The following is a 19,955-nucleotide window of genomic DNA, read 5'->3' as shown; positions in this document are numbered from 1 at the left end:
AGCCTGAGCCTGTAATAGTCGGGTGAGTCTGCCTGTGACCTTAAGACCTCGTGTCTGTTGTTGCAGCAATGCATCAGAATTCACAGGTGCTTTAGAGCTCAAGGGCACTTCCCTATGCCCCACCTCATTCTTATGACTCTGGGGATCACACCTCCCACTGTGCCTGGGGCCATCCTGACTTTTGTCTGTTGTCCCCGTTTCACTCTGAAAGCTGACCTAGTTTGGGTGATAAATTATATGGTTGTCCCATTTATAACAAACCTAGAAGGAAGGCATCAAGATGTGACCATGCTCACTTCACTGATGAGGGAATTGAGATCTAGGGAGAGTCTGCGAGTTTCCTGAGGGCCCTAGCTGAGGGTGACAAATCTGAGGTCTGCCTGCTCTGCCAAGGGGAGAAGTGGGCGGTGCTCACCTGGTGCAGCTCCTCCAGGGCCCTCTTCTCCTTCTGGAGCTTGGCGATGGAGTCTTCTCTGAGGGAGAGGTCCCCAGTCAGGGTGCGGACCTTGTGATCTAGGGCCTGGAACCCCGGGTGAGAGAGAGACAGATCTTTAAGGCTGGGAACACCTCTGGTGGGAGGAGAGGAGGCACTTGTTCTGAGAGAGGGTCGTTGATTTGGCTGTACTCTAGAGCAGTGGTTTTCAACCTTGGCTGCACATTAGAATCACTTGGGAATCTTTTTAAAATCCTGATTTCTGGGCCTCATCCTCCGGAAATTCTGTTTCTTTGTTACTAATGTTGTGGCCCCACCCCATAACAAAGAAACAGAATTTCCGGAGGATGAGGCCCAGAAATCAGGATTTTAAAAAGATTCCCAGGTGATTCTAATGTGCAGCCAAGGTTGAGAACCACTGCTCTAGAGTCTCCTGGCAGCCTGAGAAATACTATACCCAGGTCACACCCCAATCACCCAAGTCAGAATCTTGGGGGTAAGGGAAGCAGTGAGGACCACCAATTCAGGCCTTTGCTACTCAAAGCCTGGTCCTTGGATGTTAGCTGTGGCATTGACCGAGAATGTGTTGGAAACATGGATCCTGGGTCCCTGCCAGACCTGCCAGCCCAGAATCTGCATCTTATCAGGTTCCTGATGGTTTGGGTGCACATCAGAGCTGGAGAGGCATGGGTTTGGTTATGGCTACCTTTCCCTGCTCATGGACCCCATACACCTACAAGGTACAAAGCGGGTGTTGGGGCCAAGGGCCACCAAGTGGGCTCCCCCTGGAGCCATTTGGAGGGCATCAACTGCTTGTTTGAGCAGCTATAAGTGGCCCCGCTCTTCTGATAGGGTTGCCTCTTCAGGGAAGGGAGGGAGTGAACATGATGCTGCAGGACATTGTGAGGGGCCAGGGGTGCTGAGGCTAAGTGGGCAGCAGGCTAAGGCAGATGCCTGGAATCCCAGGTTTGAGGAGAACCAGTCAGGTCTGAGTGTGGATGGCACCATGGCAGGAAGAGCTCTCAGTCCCCTTAGGCAGCTGCTCTAACAGAACTTTCTGTAACAATGGACGTGTGTTCTCAGTTTGCTTTGTCCACAGTAGCACTGGCTACATGTGGCTATTGAGCACTCAAAATGGGGCTCGGTTGACTGAGGAACCGCATTTTAAATTGTATTTAATTAAGTTAACATAACTCCATTTGGTCCAGCTGGGTGGCTCAGTTGGTTGGAGTGTCATACTGTACACCAAAAGATTGTGTGTTCTATTCCCAGTTAGGGTACATTCCTAGGTTGCAGGTTCAATCTCTGGTTGGGGTGTGTGTGGGAGGCAACTGATCAATATTTCTCTTTCGCATAAATGTTTATTTTTTCTCTCTCTCTCCTTTCCTCCTTCTCTAAAATCAATAAACATATCCTCATGTGAGGATTAAAAAAAAAAATCCCCATGTAGCTGGCGGCGAGGCTCCTGGTGTGACCGAGCAAGGTGAGCGAGCTGGGATTCCCTGACCCTGAGAGGAGTGTGATTGTGCCCAAGGCCACCTCACCTGCTTCTCCTTCTCTGTCTTAGCCAGGGTGGTCTCAAGGCCCTCCAGGTCACGCTTCAGGTCACTAAGCTCCCCCTCCAGCTTTCGCTTGGTGGCACTCAGGGAGGCAGCTGTGCCCTCCTCTTCTTCCAGCCGCTCCCGCATGTCCCCAATCTGGCTCTCCAGCTCCATTTTGGTCTTCATCATCTGGGTCAGGCGCTCCTCCGCATCCATTAGGTTATCTTGTTCCTGATGGAAAAAAGAGCCCCAGTCAAAATTAGGGGTCCAGGCTCCCACAGGGGACCAAGATGGTGGGCAGTCCTTGGGGTGACAGGACGCCCCCCACCCCCCAAATGTGTCCTGAGGTCGCACAGCGGCTGGGCTAGCTCCGAGCTCCTTTGCGATGTGTACGACAAAGTGACAAAGTGTAGTCTAGGAGTGTGGGCCCCAGACCAGTTGCAGCACCTGAGAGTTAGTTAGGATGCTAAATCTCAGGCCCCAGGTGAGACCTGCTACATCTGAATCTGCATTTTGATGAGATCCCAGGTGATCAGATGCACCTTAAGGTTTAATCAGAGGTGGAGCTGTCAAAAGTCACACAGGCAATAAGTGGTAGAGGAAGGACAACCTGGGGATCCACTGGGGTCTCCCCAAGATGGGGTCAGTGGTATAAGACAACAACTGGACACAGAGACAGAAGACTGGCCCAGCTATGTGGCTTTTGTTTATGGCGTAACTTTACTGAAATTCAGATCTTTGTATGCAAAATAAGGGAAACAACACCATGAGGCATAAAAGGATGGAGCTCATGAGGTGCTTCTGTAAATGGAAGATTCTTTTATTACTGTGGTCTCACTCGGGCCCAGTCTTCCCAAACATAAAATAAGGTTCTTGGCTGGAAAAACTCCCCAGGGGTGTTAAGAGGATGTGAAGAAACTATGCTAAGCAGGAAGGACCCAAGATAGAATCGAACCCCTCACAATTGTGGGTTTTCTATTGATGGGCCTGGGACCTTGATGAAGTCTCTAAATGTTGGTCAGAGTGAGTTTTCTACCCTGTAAGATACATGTGAAAATTGGGTATCTTAAGGGGTGTTTGTGAGGGTCCAATCAGAGAAGGATCCTTGGTAAACCAGGAGGGTCACAGCAGTGACTATAGTCATTATATTGGAATGCAGGGAGGGGGGCATTGAGTCAGGCACCTATGCAAACTAGGTCATTTGTTCTTCCTGCTGTGTTTGCACTTGACAGTCAAAGAACAGTAGGCAAAGAGGGCAAGTTCCCAAGGTCCTACAGCAGACCCAGGCTCACTTCGGGGGCTTCTCCCACCACATCTTGTCTGGACAACCCTCGCAGGTCCAGCCTTTCTGTGTGTGCTGAGGGCAAATAAGACTTTGATAGAGACATTTTGGTATTTGGTTCAAGGGTGACATTACAATGAAGAAAAGAAAAGGCCGGAGGCACACAACTCGCAAGAAGCTCATCCTCCCATCTAGGGCCTGACTCATGGCAACCCTCAAGGTCTGGACAGTTGCCAAGGCCCCCAGCTCCTGTCCCTCCCCCAGGGCCCCACGTACGGCCTGCAGCTGGATTTTGAGGTCGTTCTTCTCCTGGCTGAGTGTGGCCACCTTCTCCTCCATATCCTTGACCTTGGTTAGCAGCTCTTGTGTCTTGGACATGGCACTCCTCAGCTCCTCCTCTTTGGCCTTCATCTCCTCCTCTTGCCGGGCCACATTCAGGAGCGGCTTGACCTGAGCAACATCATAGAGTGTTAGGGAGATGGGCTTCGCCAGGGGACTGAGAGACGGGTTGTGGTGGCTCTGCCAGGCTGGGCCTCATGTCCCCACTGGGGTGGAAAGCAACTCCTGCTGCAGCTGTGAGGAAGAGCCCTTTTCCATAGAGGCCAAAGCATATCTGGCCTCCACAGAGAAGGCCCATTCTTCTTAAGACCAATCCTCAGGATGCTCTTTGATCCCAGAAAACACAAAGTTAGATGGTCTTCAGTATCTAGCTGCACCCAGTGTTTACAGATGTTTTGTAAATTGTGTGTGCTTGGAGCCCTGGCTACGTCCACAACTTGGCCTTCCCTTGCTTTTCTTCCTTATTGAGTGCCCTATCTATCTATCTATCTATCTATCATCTATCTATCTATCATCTATTCTCTCCATATCTCCATCTCTCTGTTTTTTTAAAAAATCTTTTTTATGTCTCTCTGTCTCTCTTGTGTCTGCTCTCCAAAGTGGCAAAGTTCTCATAAACAGGTTATGTAGGCACTACAACAGCTGTCACACTTTTTATTCAGTGAAAGTGTGTTCTTCTCCGCTGACTCATCCTACCCGGCTTAGTTAAATAAGATTAGCATTTAGTCAATATACTAAGAGTAAAGGATTTTTATTTTATGTTTTTACTCATTGGAATAGCACCTTGCCCTGAATGTTTAATTAGTGAAGTTTTACTTTCTAGTAAAGAACAGGGAAGCTTCCAGGCTCTGTGTCCTTGTCATCTGTGATCACTGTGTCTGCTTGAAAGACCCTAAGAGCTGTTGGTCTGGGACTTCCTAAATGGTAATCCGTACACAAAGGGGACAGGTGAGATGAATTCCAGCACTGCATTGAAACCCTTTGATTTTTATTGTTACATAGTTACTTTAAAATCGTTATTAATAATAATAACAAATAATTTTGAAAAAAAATTTAAAAATGAAAAATAACTTGTCAAATTCATAATTTTATGGATGCTATTTGCTTAGGGTGAGATTAGAGCAGGTTAAGGAAATGAAGTTTCCTTTTAAAATAAATTTTTAAGATCAAAACAGTGAGTTGATATAAAGGAAAAAAGCTCAGTCATTGAACAGGTGGGGAATGTGCCGGTGATGATGAACTTTGAGAATGCTCATCTAGGACCCTCTGCAATCGCCTGTGTGTGGGCACATTTGGGGATGCGGAACTTACTATTCTCCCTTTACTAGGGTAAATTTGTGGTCAGCACCAATTGTTTAAAAGCACTTTTTCTCTGGGAGGGAAAAGAAGCTTCTGTGTGTGGTGTGGGGGGCTCACAACCACCCGAGATGACCTAGAACCTGTCCTAATTCTCCACATGGCTGCCCCTTGAGACAAGCATTCTCCTGTTGGCTGAGTGTGGCAGCCCTGCACCTGGCTCCTCTGGTGCCCAGTGGTGTGTTCCCTCTCAATGGGGGCCCCAGCTGTGATGTCATAACCTGGTGTGATTCAACTTGCATGTAGTAGGCTGGTTCATGGCCTCCCGCATTGGTTGAGGATGGCCTGGCTGCTTGGGGAACTAGCAGCCCCATCACCTGGCTGACTCACACCGCCCTCACTGCTCTCTTGGAAGAATCTGGGAAATGAGATGTCAGATCTCATGATTTTCTGAGGCCACCCCAGTTCTGAAGCCAAGGACTTCACTAAGGGAGTTGAAGATATCTCAACCCCAGGGGTGGGGCCTGATAACCAAGCCCACTTTCTGCAGTAGAGTGGGGGGCTCCTCTCCACTCTAAGTGTATTTTATTTTTAGGGATGAGATGAAAGGGTGGGAAGACACTATGATTTTTCTGAGGGAGGAATTAGCCCCTGTCTGGAAGGAGGCTAGACCCCTCTGTCTCCAAGGCACTCTCAGTTTTAGACTGTCCCTGCAGCACCCATGGCTTCCCACCCCCAAGAGGCACCTCTTTCTACCTAGAACTGAGGCCCTCGCCCGCAGATAGCAGCAATACCAGCTGGCCTAGCCCTCAGCCCTCACCTTGTTGTAGAGCTTCCACCAGCCCCAGAAACGCAGCTCTAAGAACTTGCGTGTGTTCCGCTGGATGACTTTCAGGCCAATTCTGCAAAAAGAGAATTCAGGGTTGCATGGGTTAAAATGCACGTGTCAGGACCTGGCTTCCCAGATGGAACCATTCCTCTCAGACAGCATAAGGCTGAGACAGACTACTCATTTCTTCCTGCATTTCCCTTTCTTTCCTCACCGGAAATCACCGATTGGCTCCTAATCCCATACATCAGCAATCTTTGGAATCCACCCTTTCTTGTCCCGTGCACTTTCATTTGACTGACTTTTACCAGTGACTTCCTGGGCACCAAAGCCTTGGGCTGGCTTGGGTTGCCATCCGACCACTCAGCCCCTAATCGATGTCCCTGCCTTCAGCTGCGGTCACAGAGGGCCTGATGCTGGATATCAGGAGTTCATTACTGTTATTATTTATCCATCGCTACTATTATTACTAATTCTATGACCACAAATTGCCAGAGTCAGTCACAAGTCAAGCAGGGCAGCCTGAGATACTTTCTAATTACTGTTTTGGGGAGCTGACTGAAAAACAGGATTCTGAGGGCAGGGATTTAGAATGAGGATTTCTGGGATCTAATCCTGACTCTTCATGAACCTGGCCCAGTTCCTTAACCTCATCTATAAAATGGCGGTACTGGCCCTCCCACTTCCCTCTCACAGCATCATCATCATCATATGGAGCAAGTAAGGGGATGGCTGTGAAAGTAGCTTATACACTGTAGGGAGAAGGGTTTATGTTAGGTGGTCCCTGTTATGAGTTCAATTGTGTCTCTTTCAAAACGTATGTTGAAGTCCTAATCCCCAGTGCTTGTGAATATGACCTTATTTGGAAATAGGGTCTTAGCAGATGTAAAATTACTGGGGTTAAGATGAGTTATACTGGAATAGAGTGGGACCCTAACCCAAGATGACTGGTATCCTTATAAAAAGGAGGAAGATTTGAAGACAGACACAGAGAAGAAGGCCATATGAAGACAGAGGCAGAGATGGGAGTGATGCCAATAAATGCCTGGGGCTACCAGGACTGAAAGAGGCAAGAAAGGTTCCTCCTCTAGAGCCTTCAGAGGGAGCACGGACTTCCAACACATTGCTTTCAGACTGTTGACCTCCACAACTATGAGAAAATAAGTTTCTGTTGTTTTAAGACACGCAGTTTGTGGGGCTTTGTTATGGCAGCCTTGGAAAACTATTATAGCCTCCAAACAGGGTTCTTTGGTCCAGCAAAGACATTGGCACCTCACTGCGCTGTGTCACTAATGGAGCTGACCACTGTGTGTATGGCGGGGTTCCTGGTCATTTTGTAAGGATGTGTGTGGCTTCAGTGGTCCTGCCCCATTGGTGTTCATGTATGCTACCTTCGTTCCAGCATCTTCTTGAACTCAACCCTCATAAGGAAACCCCGGAGCCGACACTGTAACATCGTCATGATCTTGGCTAGACGCTCATCTCGCATGTCCTCGAGCTTGGCCAGGATGCCTGCTCGGAAGAATACCTAGAAGAAAGACACACTTATCTGAAAATAGCCCAGCTGTCACCAATAGCAGCAACTTGGGAGTGGGGGTTAAAATCAAAGCACCAGAGATTCAGAAGGGTCTTTAAGAGTTAATAGACACAGTCTAGTGCTGGTATTTGAGGCCCCTCAAAATCAGCTGGCCCCAGCCTGGCCACCTCCAATAGCAGGGCCACTGTAGCCTCAATGTTTAGTTCCTCTTGCCTTTGGATTCTCCTATAGTCTCCAGACCTGGTCTTGCACTTACTAGCTGGGTCACCTTGGACATGTTTCCTCACATCTTAGGGCCTCAGTTCCTTATCTGTGAAATGGGAATGCTGATCCCTTCCTTAGACAGTTGTTATAAGGATTAAATAACAGGCAGAAAAGAACTTTTGTAACTATGAAGCTTTGAGTAAAGTGTGAGGTCCTTATAATCCCCACTGCTGTGATTGCTTGGCAGCCAGGGTGTCAAGGGGCCTCCCTTTTTTTTTTACCACTATGCAAAGCAGCCTGGATAGTCATGATCCCATGGGAATCTGGGAGTGGGAAGAGGGGATAGTGATCAGCTGGGGGTGGGGGGTGGGGAGTTCCAGAAAGGAGACAGAGTTGTACTAAGGCTGCACAATTTCAGGCACCCAGCTCTTGTGTGTCAGTGGGACTCGTCCCTAGGAAAACAAGACTCGCGAAATGCAAACTTTGGTCACATGCATTGAGCCACACCAGGTCTGTGGAGAAGTTGTACTCGCCTGGGCCACCCATGAAACCAGGAGAGGCAAGTGACCTGCTCCAGGCTACACAAGAGGCAGGCTATGAGCCTGACCCTCTTGACTGTAAAGCCAGTGCTCCTCCCATGTCACCCTGGCTGTCACGTTGGGGACCAGTCTGATCAGGTAGCTATAGATGGACACTGTTCACTGTCAACCTGGCTGGCCCTAACAATCGTGACAGTACCCTGTGAGACCAGGAAGTGAGACAGACAAAGGATAGCCCAGGTCCCGTGTTGGGATCCGGTGGCTGCCCCATCTGAGTCAACCCAGAATTATCTGCCAGCTCAGGGCTGGGGCTGTTGGTGTGTGTGGGCTAGGATTATGGTGCTCACCTGAAGACCCGAACCACACACGTACTGCCATGCCCTGGTCAAATCCAGGACCTTGATTCTGATGGGCTCCTTTTATTTTTAGAAATCTGGGGTCATACAATCCTAAGAAATATCCTACCATTTATTGAATAGTATTCTGTCTGAGCTGGATTCTCATGTATGTTACTTTTAGTCACCCCAAAGTCCGATGAAATTGACCTTATGAGCCCTGCTTTTTCAAAGGAGGAAACTGAGGGTTTCATTAGCCAAGAGGCTTGTACAAGACAGGCAACTGGCCAGTGGTGGAGCTGGAATTCACATCTTGAAGCTCACCTTCTTAAAACAAGGCTGAGTGTTATAGGGAGGCTGTACCCTGGAAGACCCTACCTTGGTATGTCCAATTTTGTATTCATTTACATCCAGGTCAATGGACCCAAGCAGCAGCTCTGAGGCCTTCTTGTTGTCTACGAATCCCTGAGGAATCACGTTGGGGTTCAGCACTTGGTACCTATCAGGAGAAGGTAACAGCAGTCATGCAGTCAGTGTCATCTCCAAGCTGGCAGTATGAAAGCTTGTCCATGCAGTTATCCCCTGATCTATGGCATGGCCCTTGAGTCAGGGGATAGATTTCTTTTACAGATACTATAGCAGGCAGATAGATGTGTCTGACAGGAGACTTGGGGACTAAATGTCAGTGTGGGTTGAGGTTTCAGGGGGGAGGTGTTTGTAGAAATGAAGACACCAAACTTCTTTCCTTCCAGGCATAGGAGAACTGCTTATTTTTCCTGACCTGCAAGCAGCCCCCTTTGTGATCTTAGATAAGTCCTTCCCCAATTAGGGACTTCAGATGACTTGGACAAGATGACCTCAGGTGACCCTTCTTACTCTATCAATCTATGGTCACATGTTCTAGCAAGTAGAGAGGGAGTGGAAGTAAAATAATGCAAAGACGGGGTCTTGGTTTGGGTTCCCTCGGAAGCAGAACCTGAGACCAGGATTCAAGTGCAAGTAGTTAATTGGGAAGTGGCAGAGTTGGGAAGTGGGTTGGGAAGCAAATAAAAGGCATGCTATCAAGCCAGTTATTATAGCAGGCAACTGAATCTTAATCCTGCTGGGGACACTAGGAGCAGTGGTGAGTTGGAACCTGCTTCTACTGGCTCATAAGAGTGAATAGTGTGCATCTCTTCCCAACTCCACATTCAGTGATGCCACATTGGTAGCTTGAAATCAGCTGTGATGGGAGTATTTACACCATGGGTACAGGCAGACACTACAAATCAGGGTTTCTTTTTTTTAAAACCTGGAGAGCCCATTTTTAACATTTACCAGCATGTTGTTATCTGATCTGACAGCCAGTGTAGGACACACCTCAGAGTTACCCCATCAGAAGGGTGAGGGAGCTGAAATATTTATATACCAACTGCCCTTACTCATTGGTTGAAGGCTGCTCCTGGGGAGGCATTAATTCCTGATACTTTCAGCCTGCCAAGTAGCAAAGTAGGCCCCAGCAGCCCGAGAAAGCCCTCAGGCAAAGAAATGCAGGTGATGGCAGTTGAAATGTGGGCCAATGTGTAGTGAAGTAGAGATAGTGAGGCAGCATACGTCTTTGTACCCACAGTGTCTGTGACAATCGGATTATATTTGTCAATAGTCAATCCCTGGAAATTATCAAGGTTTCTGGGACATACCACTCACTCACCTCTGTTTGAACTCTGGGTATTGCAGCCTGTTTGGGAAGCCCTTCCTGCAAATACGGATACCTTCCAGGACTCCATTGCAAGCCAGCTGGTGCATGATTAGGTGGGCATCCACCACACCTGCCAAGAGGGATGGCACAGGATGGGGAGTCACTACTCTATGGTGGGACAGGCCACTTCTTGCCACTTAAGAAGACTGAACTGAGTATCCACATCATCAACCCTAGTCTCCTCCTATCACTGCCCAGGGGTCCCTGTTCCCCACAATTCAGCAAAGTCCCAAAGGCTCTCCTGAGGGTGACTTCTGTCTGGGTGGACACTACTCTGCTGTACAAAGCAGCTAGAACACAATTTTTGGATTATCCATTGTTGGGGGGATTCTTTCATGCCTCATTTAGCCCCAATCATTCCTGGTTATTGGACTTAATTTGGAGCAGACACCAAATTCACAGCTCCTGAGAACTTTCAGCAGGGATACACGTCCCCATGATATACCTGATTGCTTGAACTCATTAGGCACAATACAGCGGACAAAATGAGGGGCAGTGCTGTGGAGGGTGGTCATCAGCTTGTTCAATTGCTCCTGGGGAATGGAGGAAAAATTAAAATGAAGAGTGAGTAAATTTGGCACTGGTGTTGCAGGATACCTATACTCAGGAGAGGTATTTATTTAGTTTAATTAATTAAATTAAAATTAAAATCCAGTTCTTTCAATCACAGCATCCACTTTCAAGTACTTACTAGCTACATATGGATAATGGCTACCATATTGGACATCATGTTGGAAAGAAGAGAACATTTCTGTCATTGTGTAATGTTCTGTTGGTTAGCAGTGCTCTCGGAGGTCCAGTGACTTGCCTAAGGTGACATGATTTACAAGAAGCAGGGCCTCTTCTGATTCAGTGCTGGATCATTATAAAATCTTGATGGTAAAAGGAGCCATAGTGCCTGTGTGTGGACCAAACCCTGTCCATTGTTAACCTCCCTACTAAACAGTTCCTCCTGCTCTGCCTGGATCCTCCAATGAGGTGACCCACTCTGCCTTAGGACAGCTGATTCTTGGGAAATACTAAAATCTTTCTTTGTGTAACATCTCCTCATTGGCTGCACTTCTGCACTTTAGAACATGTTTCCAGTAATGCCCAAACTTTGTGGAAGAAGACATGCCAACTAACTCTAGGGCACAAGAGCTACTTAGCCATTGATATCTCCACTTGTCATGTTGGGCAAGTCCCATCATTCTCTGGGTTTCAGTCTGAAACAACACAACTAGACTGGACCACCTCTGAGGTCCTTTTCTGCTCTACTGTCCTGTGGTTCTGTGACCCCTTCAGAAGGAAACAGACTCCTCAAATGCAAGAGGCAACCATAGTCATAGAAATGAAACCATCCTGTCCTTGGTTGTGAGGTGGCAGCCATACCACCATACCATTGAAAGGAGAAGGTAGGTGCACTGAATGCAAGGTGGACTCTGGGGCAGCCCCTACTTACCCTGTAGAAGTTGGAGACTGTCATGAAGGAGGAACCTCTCTTCTGCTTCTTGCTTCCAGCTGAGAAAGAGAGACAGTACGTTTCAAATCAGCACCCAGCATGGGAGGCTGTCTCAAGGATATGCATTCTCTGGCTTTAAAAACTTTTTGGGACTAGTTAAGGTGGGGTCCTCCCATCAGGAAAATGAGATCTATCAGGGAGTGGGCCAATGGCTGACTGTGACATAATTGCCAAAAGAAGTACTGTGCTCCTTGGAGAGAGTGTAGCCTTTGGTGATTTAGGGCTGGCACAAGGGGACAAACTATTCCCATCACCTGGGGAAGAGGAAGAGCACACAGACCATCTGAAGAATTGCATGTTGGTGGTGAAAACATCTTTGAGCCAAAGGAGATTTGCACTTTTTGCCTCACTGAGTGGTAGCCCAATTGGGCAACTCTCACCCAGGGTGTTCCCCTATGGGCCACACAACCTAGACTGGGCTGGAGGTAAGGCTGGGCTTGGCATTTGCCTCAGACAAAGGCAAGCAGGGAGCAGAAAATAAGCACAGAGCTTCTGGGCATCAACTTTTCCAAAGCAGTATTGTTCCACCCACAGGTGATATGGACCGGATGATTGATTCAGCTGATGGAAGCTCTCAGGTTGCATCTGCATCCCTCTATGGTGGTATCCTCCATGGCCTACCTTAAGCAACATGCCATCCATCCATCCATCCATCCATCCATCCATCCATCCATTCATCTATCCAGAGTTGAATGAAAAAGTTTTGTTTTCTTTTTACCCTTTCCTTTTGGCCACAAAGGGGCATCAACATAGGGAGACTGGACACAACAAGGGTTCAGCCATACCTGGAGCCTCCTCTTCTTTGAAAAGAATGGCCAGGATTGACATTGTCGATTTCTGGAATAAGCCTACCACTGTTTCATTCAGGGGGTCTTTGTTTTTCTCTAGCCAGCCTGTGATGTTGTAACCCACCTGGAAAAGGGAAAATGCCAGTAATTATATTTCTACCTATAACTCTACCTACTCTCAGTTCCCAAGACCAATCTCCCATCTCCTGGTATTTCCATTCTTGTCCCAGTGACTCCCTGGAGTCTTGGGATATCCCACATAGAGGCCCCATCACCTGCTTTCTTGGGCATTTGCAGTTTACCTGTCTAGGACACCCAACTTCTGGCCTTTGCCCACAAACCAGGACTCCCAGCGGCTCTCTGCTGGGCTGTGACCTTATCTTGCATGTCTTGCTTTGCTGGCCACATCGAGCTTTCCTGACCACTGGATCTTCTTCTACTCAGGTGATATGATATTACTGTCAGTGACTGGCTTCCCTGTGAGAGCATTTGGTCTCTCCTTGCTGAGAAGCACATATACCCTGGGCCATTGCCTGGTGGAATGGTGGGGGTCTTCACTTATCTATTTCTGGGGGCTCCATTGTGTCCAGGTAATTGGAAATCCACAAATTTATATTTCCCATTTGCCATGTGGCACCAGCAGGAGAGGCAAAGAGGAAGGAGCCTTTCAGATCCTTCTATTGAGTACTGAGAAACAAGGGAGCAGATGAGAACCCCAAAAGTTTGGGTTTCTTATGTCCTATAGAGCATAGAGGTTTGTCATCTCCAGGCTTTATTTTAGAGCCTTCTTGAAAGTGCAGAGTCCCCATTTGACTTTGAATATTCCATTGCTTCTCATTTCAGTGTGGGAGACGGGTGGAACACTGCCTGCTGTTTGCTCTAGATCAGTGGTTCTCAACCTTCCTAATGCCAAGACCCTTTAATATAGTTCTTCATGTTGTGGTGACCCCCAGCCATAAAATTATTTTCGTTGCTACTTCATAGCTGTAATTTTGCTACTGTTATGAATCGTAATGTAAATATTTGATATGCAGGATGTATTTAGGCGACCCCTGTGAAAGGGTCGTTTGACCCCCAAAGGGGTCACGACCCACAGGTTGAGAACCACCGCTCTAGATGTTGGCACTATTCATTTTGTGAGTAATTGACATTGTTATGGTTGATGAGATTATAAAATCTTGGTCCCATTGCTCAGTCCAACAGCAGCTTTCCTGGTGGCTCTGGTGCTGAGGCTACTGTTTCCTGCAGTTAAACCAAGGAGGGTCAATAAACTTTAGTGGCAGGAACATTGGCATTTATGGCAATACTGAAATCCCAAGGAAGCCAAAGATTCTTATAAACTGGATGGACGAATGTTGTCTCCCCTATGAATTATTCAAATAGAACCTGCGTCCTGCTTGCACTTAATTTCCCCCTTCCCTGAGGACTGGGATTGTCATGAGTGAAAAGCCACTTCAGAGATGTCACCTTGTTGGTTTGGCAGCCACAGGCTTTCAGAGGGATGAGTTAATCATTTAGGAAATGATTAATGGGCTCATGGAATTTTTTTCAAGTGTTCTCATTTCTGACCAATACTGAAGTTCACCTGTCAAACCACCGGCCATATATCATGGTGTGGCCCTGGCAGTTCTGAGGGTAAAAACTGTTGGTCACTCCCTAGCAGGCATCCTAGGCTGGATATCTTTTGAATTCTCAGATGCAATGATGAAGCATGAACTGGAGTTTATGTCAATGAGCTGATCACCCTGTTTTATCGTGGGTGTACTAGTTGGAGGCAGGAAGCCTCAGGGCGGGTGTGTCAGGACCTATAACAGGAAGAAGAAACAGCAGCCAGTAGGTGGCCACAGGATAATACTCACAGTGCCTGCATAGTGGACGAGCTCAAAGTGGGCCTCAGCCCCTTTGCCCTTTCCTCCCTTGGGTTTGAGGAAGTTGTTGGACTTGCCCAGGTGGTTGTCATATAGGGCTGCCTTGAATGTGGCATCGGTGGCCTTGGGGAACACACACTGCTCCTCCAAGATGGAGAAGATGCCCATGGGCTAGAAGAGAAGAGGAATGGACAGCATTAGAGGAGGCCACAGGATCATGAAGGGGACACTTTGATGTTGGCCTGGGGTTGGTGGGAGGGGTGCCTCACACACCCATGTGGCCAGGAAGCAGAACTCTGGGAAAGATGCCTGGCACGTAATGGTCTGATCTTTGCATGGCCATTTAAACTTGAAAGAGGCTAGAATTCATGTAGTCCAGTAGAAGGGAAGACAAGTCTGAAGGGAGCAGATAGCTCCCCAGATGTTAACCCCATCCATACAGTGGTGCTAGGTAGGTTTGGCCCTCAGAAAAAGGGTGAAATCAGTAACACCTGACCTCTCTGTGTTTAATTTATCTGCTTTTATCTACTCCTCCTCAATGACATTCCTGACTACCCAGAGCCCTCATGTTGTTCTAGGTCTCTGCTTACACAAAAAAGGGGTGCTCATAAATGTTATTAGTGCCTTATTATTCCCTCTCTTCTGGGAAGTCTGGATATTTAAAGAAGACTTCTGGAAGAAGGCAATGCTTAACCTGAAAGCTCAAGCATGAGAACATTCCAGGCTCTGTGACAGCTGGGCAGGGAGATATTTGCAGGTGTTGGGGGTGGATGAATCATGCATGCAGCCTGATTTTGGAGACTCTGTTTTCCTGGAGGGTTAAAGCTGAGCCCACATCGGAGACCCCTGGCTATCTTTAAAAATACAGATTTTTATTGATTTCAGAGAGGAAGGGAGAGGAAGAGATAGAAACATCAATGATGAGAAAGAATCATTGATCATTGCTGCCTCCTGCATGCCCTCCACTGGGGATTGAGCCTGCAACCCAGGCATGTGCCCTGACCAGGAATTGAACCATGACCTCCTGGTTCATAGATCGACACTCAACCACTGAGCCACACTGGCCGGGCACCCCTGACTATCTTGATGATAGAGTTTCTATGATGGGCTTAAGGATGAGCCTAAGAGATAAGATATGTTCTTTCTTTTTAAAAAATTTTTAACTTTTCACTTTGATATAATTTTAGACTTGCAAAAATAATGTAAAGCATTCCTAAATATCCTTCATCCAACTTCTCCAAATGTTAACATAAGTTACTCTGTACAATAATGAACACCGAGAAATTAACATTGGTGTAATACTATGAACAGACTTTGTTCAAATTTCATCTATCCCATTAATGTCCTTTTTCTATCCCTTTTCCGAATTTAATCAAACAATATCTATTCTTGAACTAGGCCATTTGCTAAACCAACATAATCCCTATTGTGTGATTACAGGAGAGACAATTAGATTGCCTGGGTTAGAGCCCAATTTTTCCACTCATAGGTTGTATGACCTTGGACAAGTGACTTCCCTTCTCTGTGCCTCAATGTTCCCCTATGTGAAATGGTTATAATAATTTATTCCCCACATATGGTAGCTTGTGATGATCCAGTGAGTTAAGGCAGGCAACAGCCCAACTAACCATGGTCACTCTAGTCACTGATATACCCATTTTGCAGAGAAGAAGCTAGAGGTCAGAGCCAAGCATGTCAAATCCGCAAGATTGACATGCTTGAGTCAGGCCAACCAAAGTCATCAGCAGTATTGCTGACTGCCCCAAATCCAGGTTCTGTCTCCCTGCAGACCCCAGTGAAATTCCCTCCTGATGTGAGCTCTGGTCAGGGCCTGGTCTCTCTCCAAGCCACTCCTTTGAGGAGCAGTTACCTTTTCCAGGAGGTCAATGCAGGCCTGCAGGTCAAGGCCAAAGTCTATGAAGACCCATTCGATGCCTTCCCTCTTGTACTCCTCCTGCTCCAGCACAAACATGTGGTGGTTGAAGAACTGTTGCAGCTTCTCATTGGTGAAGTTGATGCACAGCTGCTCAAAGCTGTTGAACTGTCAGGAGGACAAAAAGAGGGGTCTCAGCCCAGACACTGACAGAGCCTTTCCCAGCACCAAAAGATGAGCCACAAGCAGAGCTAAAATCTGCCAAGGGCCAATCCGTATCGGGCACTGTACCAAATGGCTTAACACCGATCACCTTGTCAGTGGCCCCATCAGCCTTGTGAGAAGCCCTTCTCCGTTACCCTCCCTACAAAGACGAAACAGCTTGAGCATGTGCCCCTGCCCACACAGTACTGCCAGGACCCAAACATAGGCAGCCAGACTCTGGCCTGTGTAGTTAACAAAAATGTTTGTGGAAAGAACCATTTTCTTTCCAGGGATGGAAATCATTTGAGATGTTTTTATAGATCTGACCCTGTTCTGCCTTTTGACAGTTCTCTTTCTGTGTAGTTTATCTCATTCCTCATCTGTAGAATGAAGGGATTTGAGGAATTAATAAGTCTTTAAAAAAAAAAATAAGCCAGAGACTACTTTCTCTGAATGAAACCCTATGCTGAAGCCCCATGAAAAACAAGTTTAAGTGGAGGTGCCATTGAAATCACAGAGCAATATACATGCATCAGACCCTGGGCTAAGCTGCATTTTCTCAAAAAACTTACAAGGCAAGAATGGTTGGAGTTCCCATTTATAGATGGGGAAACAGAGGCACATACAGCTTGGAAATGGCCACGCTGAGATTTGATTTCTGTTTGTTCATTGCACACACTCTGCTATAGGCACAGGGTGTCCTCTTTCTTCCCTAGTCCACTCCTGCTGACTGTCAGTGGCTGGCCAGGACTCAAGGGAGCACAGTTTAGACACTCTAAGGCTCTTTCTACCTCTGAAATTAACTTATTCTACTGTAGTCAGCAGCCAGATTATCCTTTTAGAACCTGAAAGAAATTGGGCTAAGCTGTTTTTTGTTGTTTTCTTTTTTAAAACATCCATCTGTGGCTATTAGAAATCTTAGAATAATAGGAGAGCAGAGCTAAAATGAACCTTAGAGATCATCTCCTCCAGCCTGTTCATTTTAGAGTTGAGAAAACAGCCTCAGAGAGGCGTAGACACTTTCCTAAAGTAGCACAACCAGTTGACGGACACCCTGAGTTCAGAATCAGTCTACTGACTCCTAAAAGTGCTTCCAATTATAGAGGGAAAGTCTTCCTGACCCATAATACGACTCTCATTTCTGTGGGCAAGAAGTGGGAGGCCATTAATGTGTTGGTAAATCAGCTCTCTCTTTGTCTCTCAATCTCTCTCTGTATAAAAAAAAAATAAAAAAGGCAAAAAAAAAAACAAGAGCCTGATTTGTAGTGTTGGCCAATTTCCATGGTATAAATACACCAGGGCCATATATCAACATGATGTCAACTGGCTCACAAAATTCCAGAAAATGTAGCGATCAGCTCTTGTGAGCCAGTACAGTCTGGCTCCAGCACACCTCTCCTTCTGTCCATTATCATTCTTTATGACTAGGCAAATGGAGATGAACCTTTCTGGAGGCCAAAAGTCGGAGACCCAGGAGCAAACTGAAATTGACCCATTCCAGGTCCAAGGTGACATGGTGGTGAAAAGTAGCTTATAAAGGGAGGATGGCCACCCCAAAGCAGAAATAAAAGGCAAAGCGAGGCACACCTCAAAGATCTCAAAGCCGGCAATATCCAGCACCCCGATGAAAAACTGCCTCTGCATCTTGGTGTCCAAGGTCTTGTTGATCCTGACCACCAACCACTTGAACATCTTGTCGTAGACAGCCTTGCCCAGCGCCCCAATGGAGTTGTTGCATTGTTCCATGTTCTGGCCCTTTTGCACAAACTCGTTGCCTACTTTGACCCGAGGCCTGGTGATGCCCTTCTGGAGTTCCCCGGAATTGAGACCCATGAGATGGGCGACTTTGTCAGCCACTGAGCAGGGATGGAAAAAAACAGGTGAGTGAAAGAAAGATGGTGCCCTGACATGGAGAAACTTAGAATGGTCTATTTTGGTGTGATAGGAGGTGAGGGGAGGGTGGAGAAAACCGATGTTGCCATTGAGAAAACAGAGGTGTGAGATGGTTTCCACAGTGCCTCAAGGTCAAGTGGCAAAGCAGAGTATAGAAACCAAAATCATGTCTCTGATTCTCTGTCATTTCTCTCTGAGAATATAATTGTCTGGACATACCAGGAACATTCTTGGTTTACAGCATGTCTCTGAAATGGCATGAAGCCCTGGAGAGCAGTGAACCCTGCCACTGGCTGCCTCCTGCCCGAGTGGCCCCAGCTCAACACCTACCCTCGGTGGTGTCCACTTCAGCTTGCTCCTCTCTGGGCTTCTGCTTGAACTTCATGTTGCCAAAGTGCATGATGCCCCCAGTCAGCTTATAAACGCCAAGCTTCTCCTCGGCACTGAAGCCCAGCACATCAAAGGCAACCTGCAAGGCCACAGGGAGGAGAATGCCAAGAACCTCCTGGCTTCTCATTCACAACACTGCCACCGTATGGACTCTAGAGGTCAGGCACACCCTGGTCAGCGAGGCCTGTTTTTCTCCAAGGAGCCAGACTATTTGTTTAACCTCTCTGGCCTCTGCAAAATGGAACGTCTAGCAGGACTGAAAACAGAAAACGAATGGGTGGAGTGCATGGCCCCCTGAAGTCTCTATGGAATTCTAGTTCAGTACTGCAAAGAGAAACTGCTTGCTGTGACAGGCTTGGGAAGAATGCCCAGGGAAGAATCTGGGTTGCTGCCTGACAATTCTTAGGGGGACCTCCACCCTAAATCTGATGGTAGTACATGCAGGCCCCCAAAGTTTCCGTCTTGATTGTCTTTGTCTTTCCCCAGCCACACCCACCCACTTACATCTGTGATCAGCAGCTCCTCCCCGTCGTCCATGTTTTCTACCGAGGTGACACCCTGGCTTATCCAGTTGTACTCCTTAGGGTTGGGGACCAGCAACAAAGTCTCTGCCAAGAGCAGAAAAGTTAACAGCTTGGTGACGCATGCTTTCTTCTCTTTCATTTGTAACCAACATCTCTAAATGCCTCTCATGTGCCAGGCATGAGGGGTTACAGAGCTGAATAAGACATGGTCCCTTCCCTCTGGAATCACTTCCAGAGCCATGGAGGGACTTGAACAGGGTCACATGAGGAGCTTGAGAGAGGGCAGAGTATCTCGGGGACTTGGTTGGGTCCTCCGTCACTTGACCCTGTTTCTGGCACCTAGTATGCACTCAGTAGATATTTTTGGAGTAAGTGAATTCATATTTTTCACCTTCCTCTTTCCTGCAGAGAGCAGGTCAGACTCTAAGGCAGAAGGTAACACATGATTGCAGTGAGCAATAGTAATTACTTCATATTGGGACGTTGTTGTTTTCACAAATATCTCTACTTTCATTTTTCTTCAAATGAGTGTCCCTGTTGGTCTTCGTTTTTTTTTTTTTCACTTTTGGAAGAGACATGGGTGCAAGAAACACTTGTCCTTTCTTTCATCTTTACTATCTAGAAAAACTACAGCTCAGAAATGAAGATAGGCATTAGGGCTTGGTGGAGAGTGTGGTAAACAGGAGAGCCTAAGCTCCATCCAAAGGGGCCATTACCATTCAACTGTCCTGATTAGTCCCACAAAAGAGAGCAGGCCCATAGCTACCAGATCTTCTGCTATTCCAGGAAAACCAGGAAATTGGGTTTTTATGTGAAGTCTCCCAAAATCAAAATGCCATCC

At 47.2% G+C, this 19,955-nt stretch overlaps 1 protein-coding gene and 1 long non-coding RNA gene across 3 annotated transcripts in view; one reads left to right on the top strand and one right to left on the bottom strand.

Annotated features, from left to right (window-relative positions):
• The window catches only part of LOC308517503, a 102,582-nt gene that overhangs the window by 9,974 nt on the left and 72,653 nt on the right, over positions 1–19,955 (top strand). The gene's annotated exons all lie outside the window — the stretch shown is intronic.
• The window catches only part of MYH16 (myosin heavy chain 16), a gene marked incomplete at its 5' end in the record, with an annotated part of 54,642 nt that overhangs the window by 25,765 nt on the left and 8,922 nt on the right, over positions 1–19,955 (bottom strand). The window contains 15 exons of the mRNA XM_081088674.1: positions 416–520; positions 1,978–2,205; positions 3,533–3,706; positions 5,712–5,793; positions 7,112–7,248; positions 8,714–8,834; positions 10,026–10,143; positions 10,519–10,606; positions 11,515–11,573; positions 12,360–12,486; positions 14,222–14,401; positions 16,101–16,271; positions 17,895–18,163; positions 18,531–18,669; positions 19,095–19,198. Of these exons, the coding sequence (XP_080944800.1) occupies positions 416–520; positions 1,978–2,205; positions 3,533–3,706; positions 5,712–5,793; positions 7,112–7,248; positions 8,714–8,834; positions 10,026–10,143; positions 10,519–10,606; positions 11,515–11,573; positions 12,360–12,486; positions 14,222–14,401; positions 16,101–16,271; positions 17,895–18,163; positions 18,531–18,669; positions 19,095–19,198 (2,102 nt within the window). The remainder of the gene's footprint in view (positions 1–415; positions 521–1,977; positions 2,206–3,532; positions 3,707–5,711; positions 5,794–7,111; positions 7,249–8,713; positions 8,835–10,025; positions 10,144–10,518; positions 10,607–11,514; positions 11,574–12,359; positions 12,487–14,221; positions 14,402–16,100; positions 16,272–17,894; positions 18,164–18,530; positions 18,670–19,094; positions 19,199–19,955) is intronic.

This window comes from Myotis nattereri, assembly GCF_964212035.1.
Source record: "Myotis nattereri genome assembly, chromosome: 4".
Taxonomy (NCBI): domain Eukaryota; kingdom Metazoa; phylum Chordata; class Mammalia; order Chiroptera; family Vespertilionidae; genus Myotis; species Myotis nattereri.
Note: the sequence above shows the minus strand (reverse complement) of the source record. Positions and strands in the feature narration are given on the sequence as shown.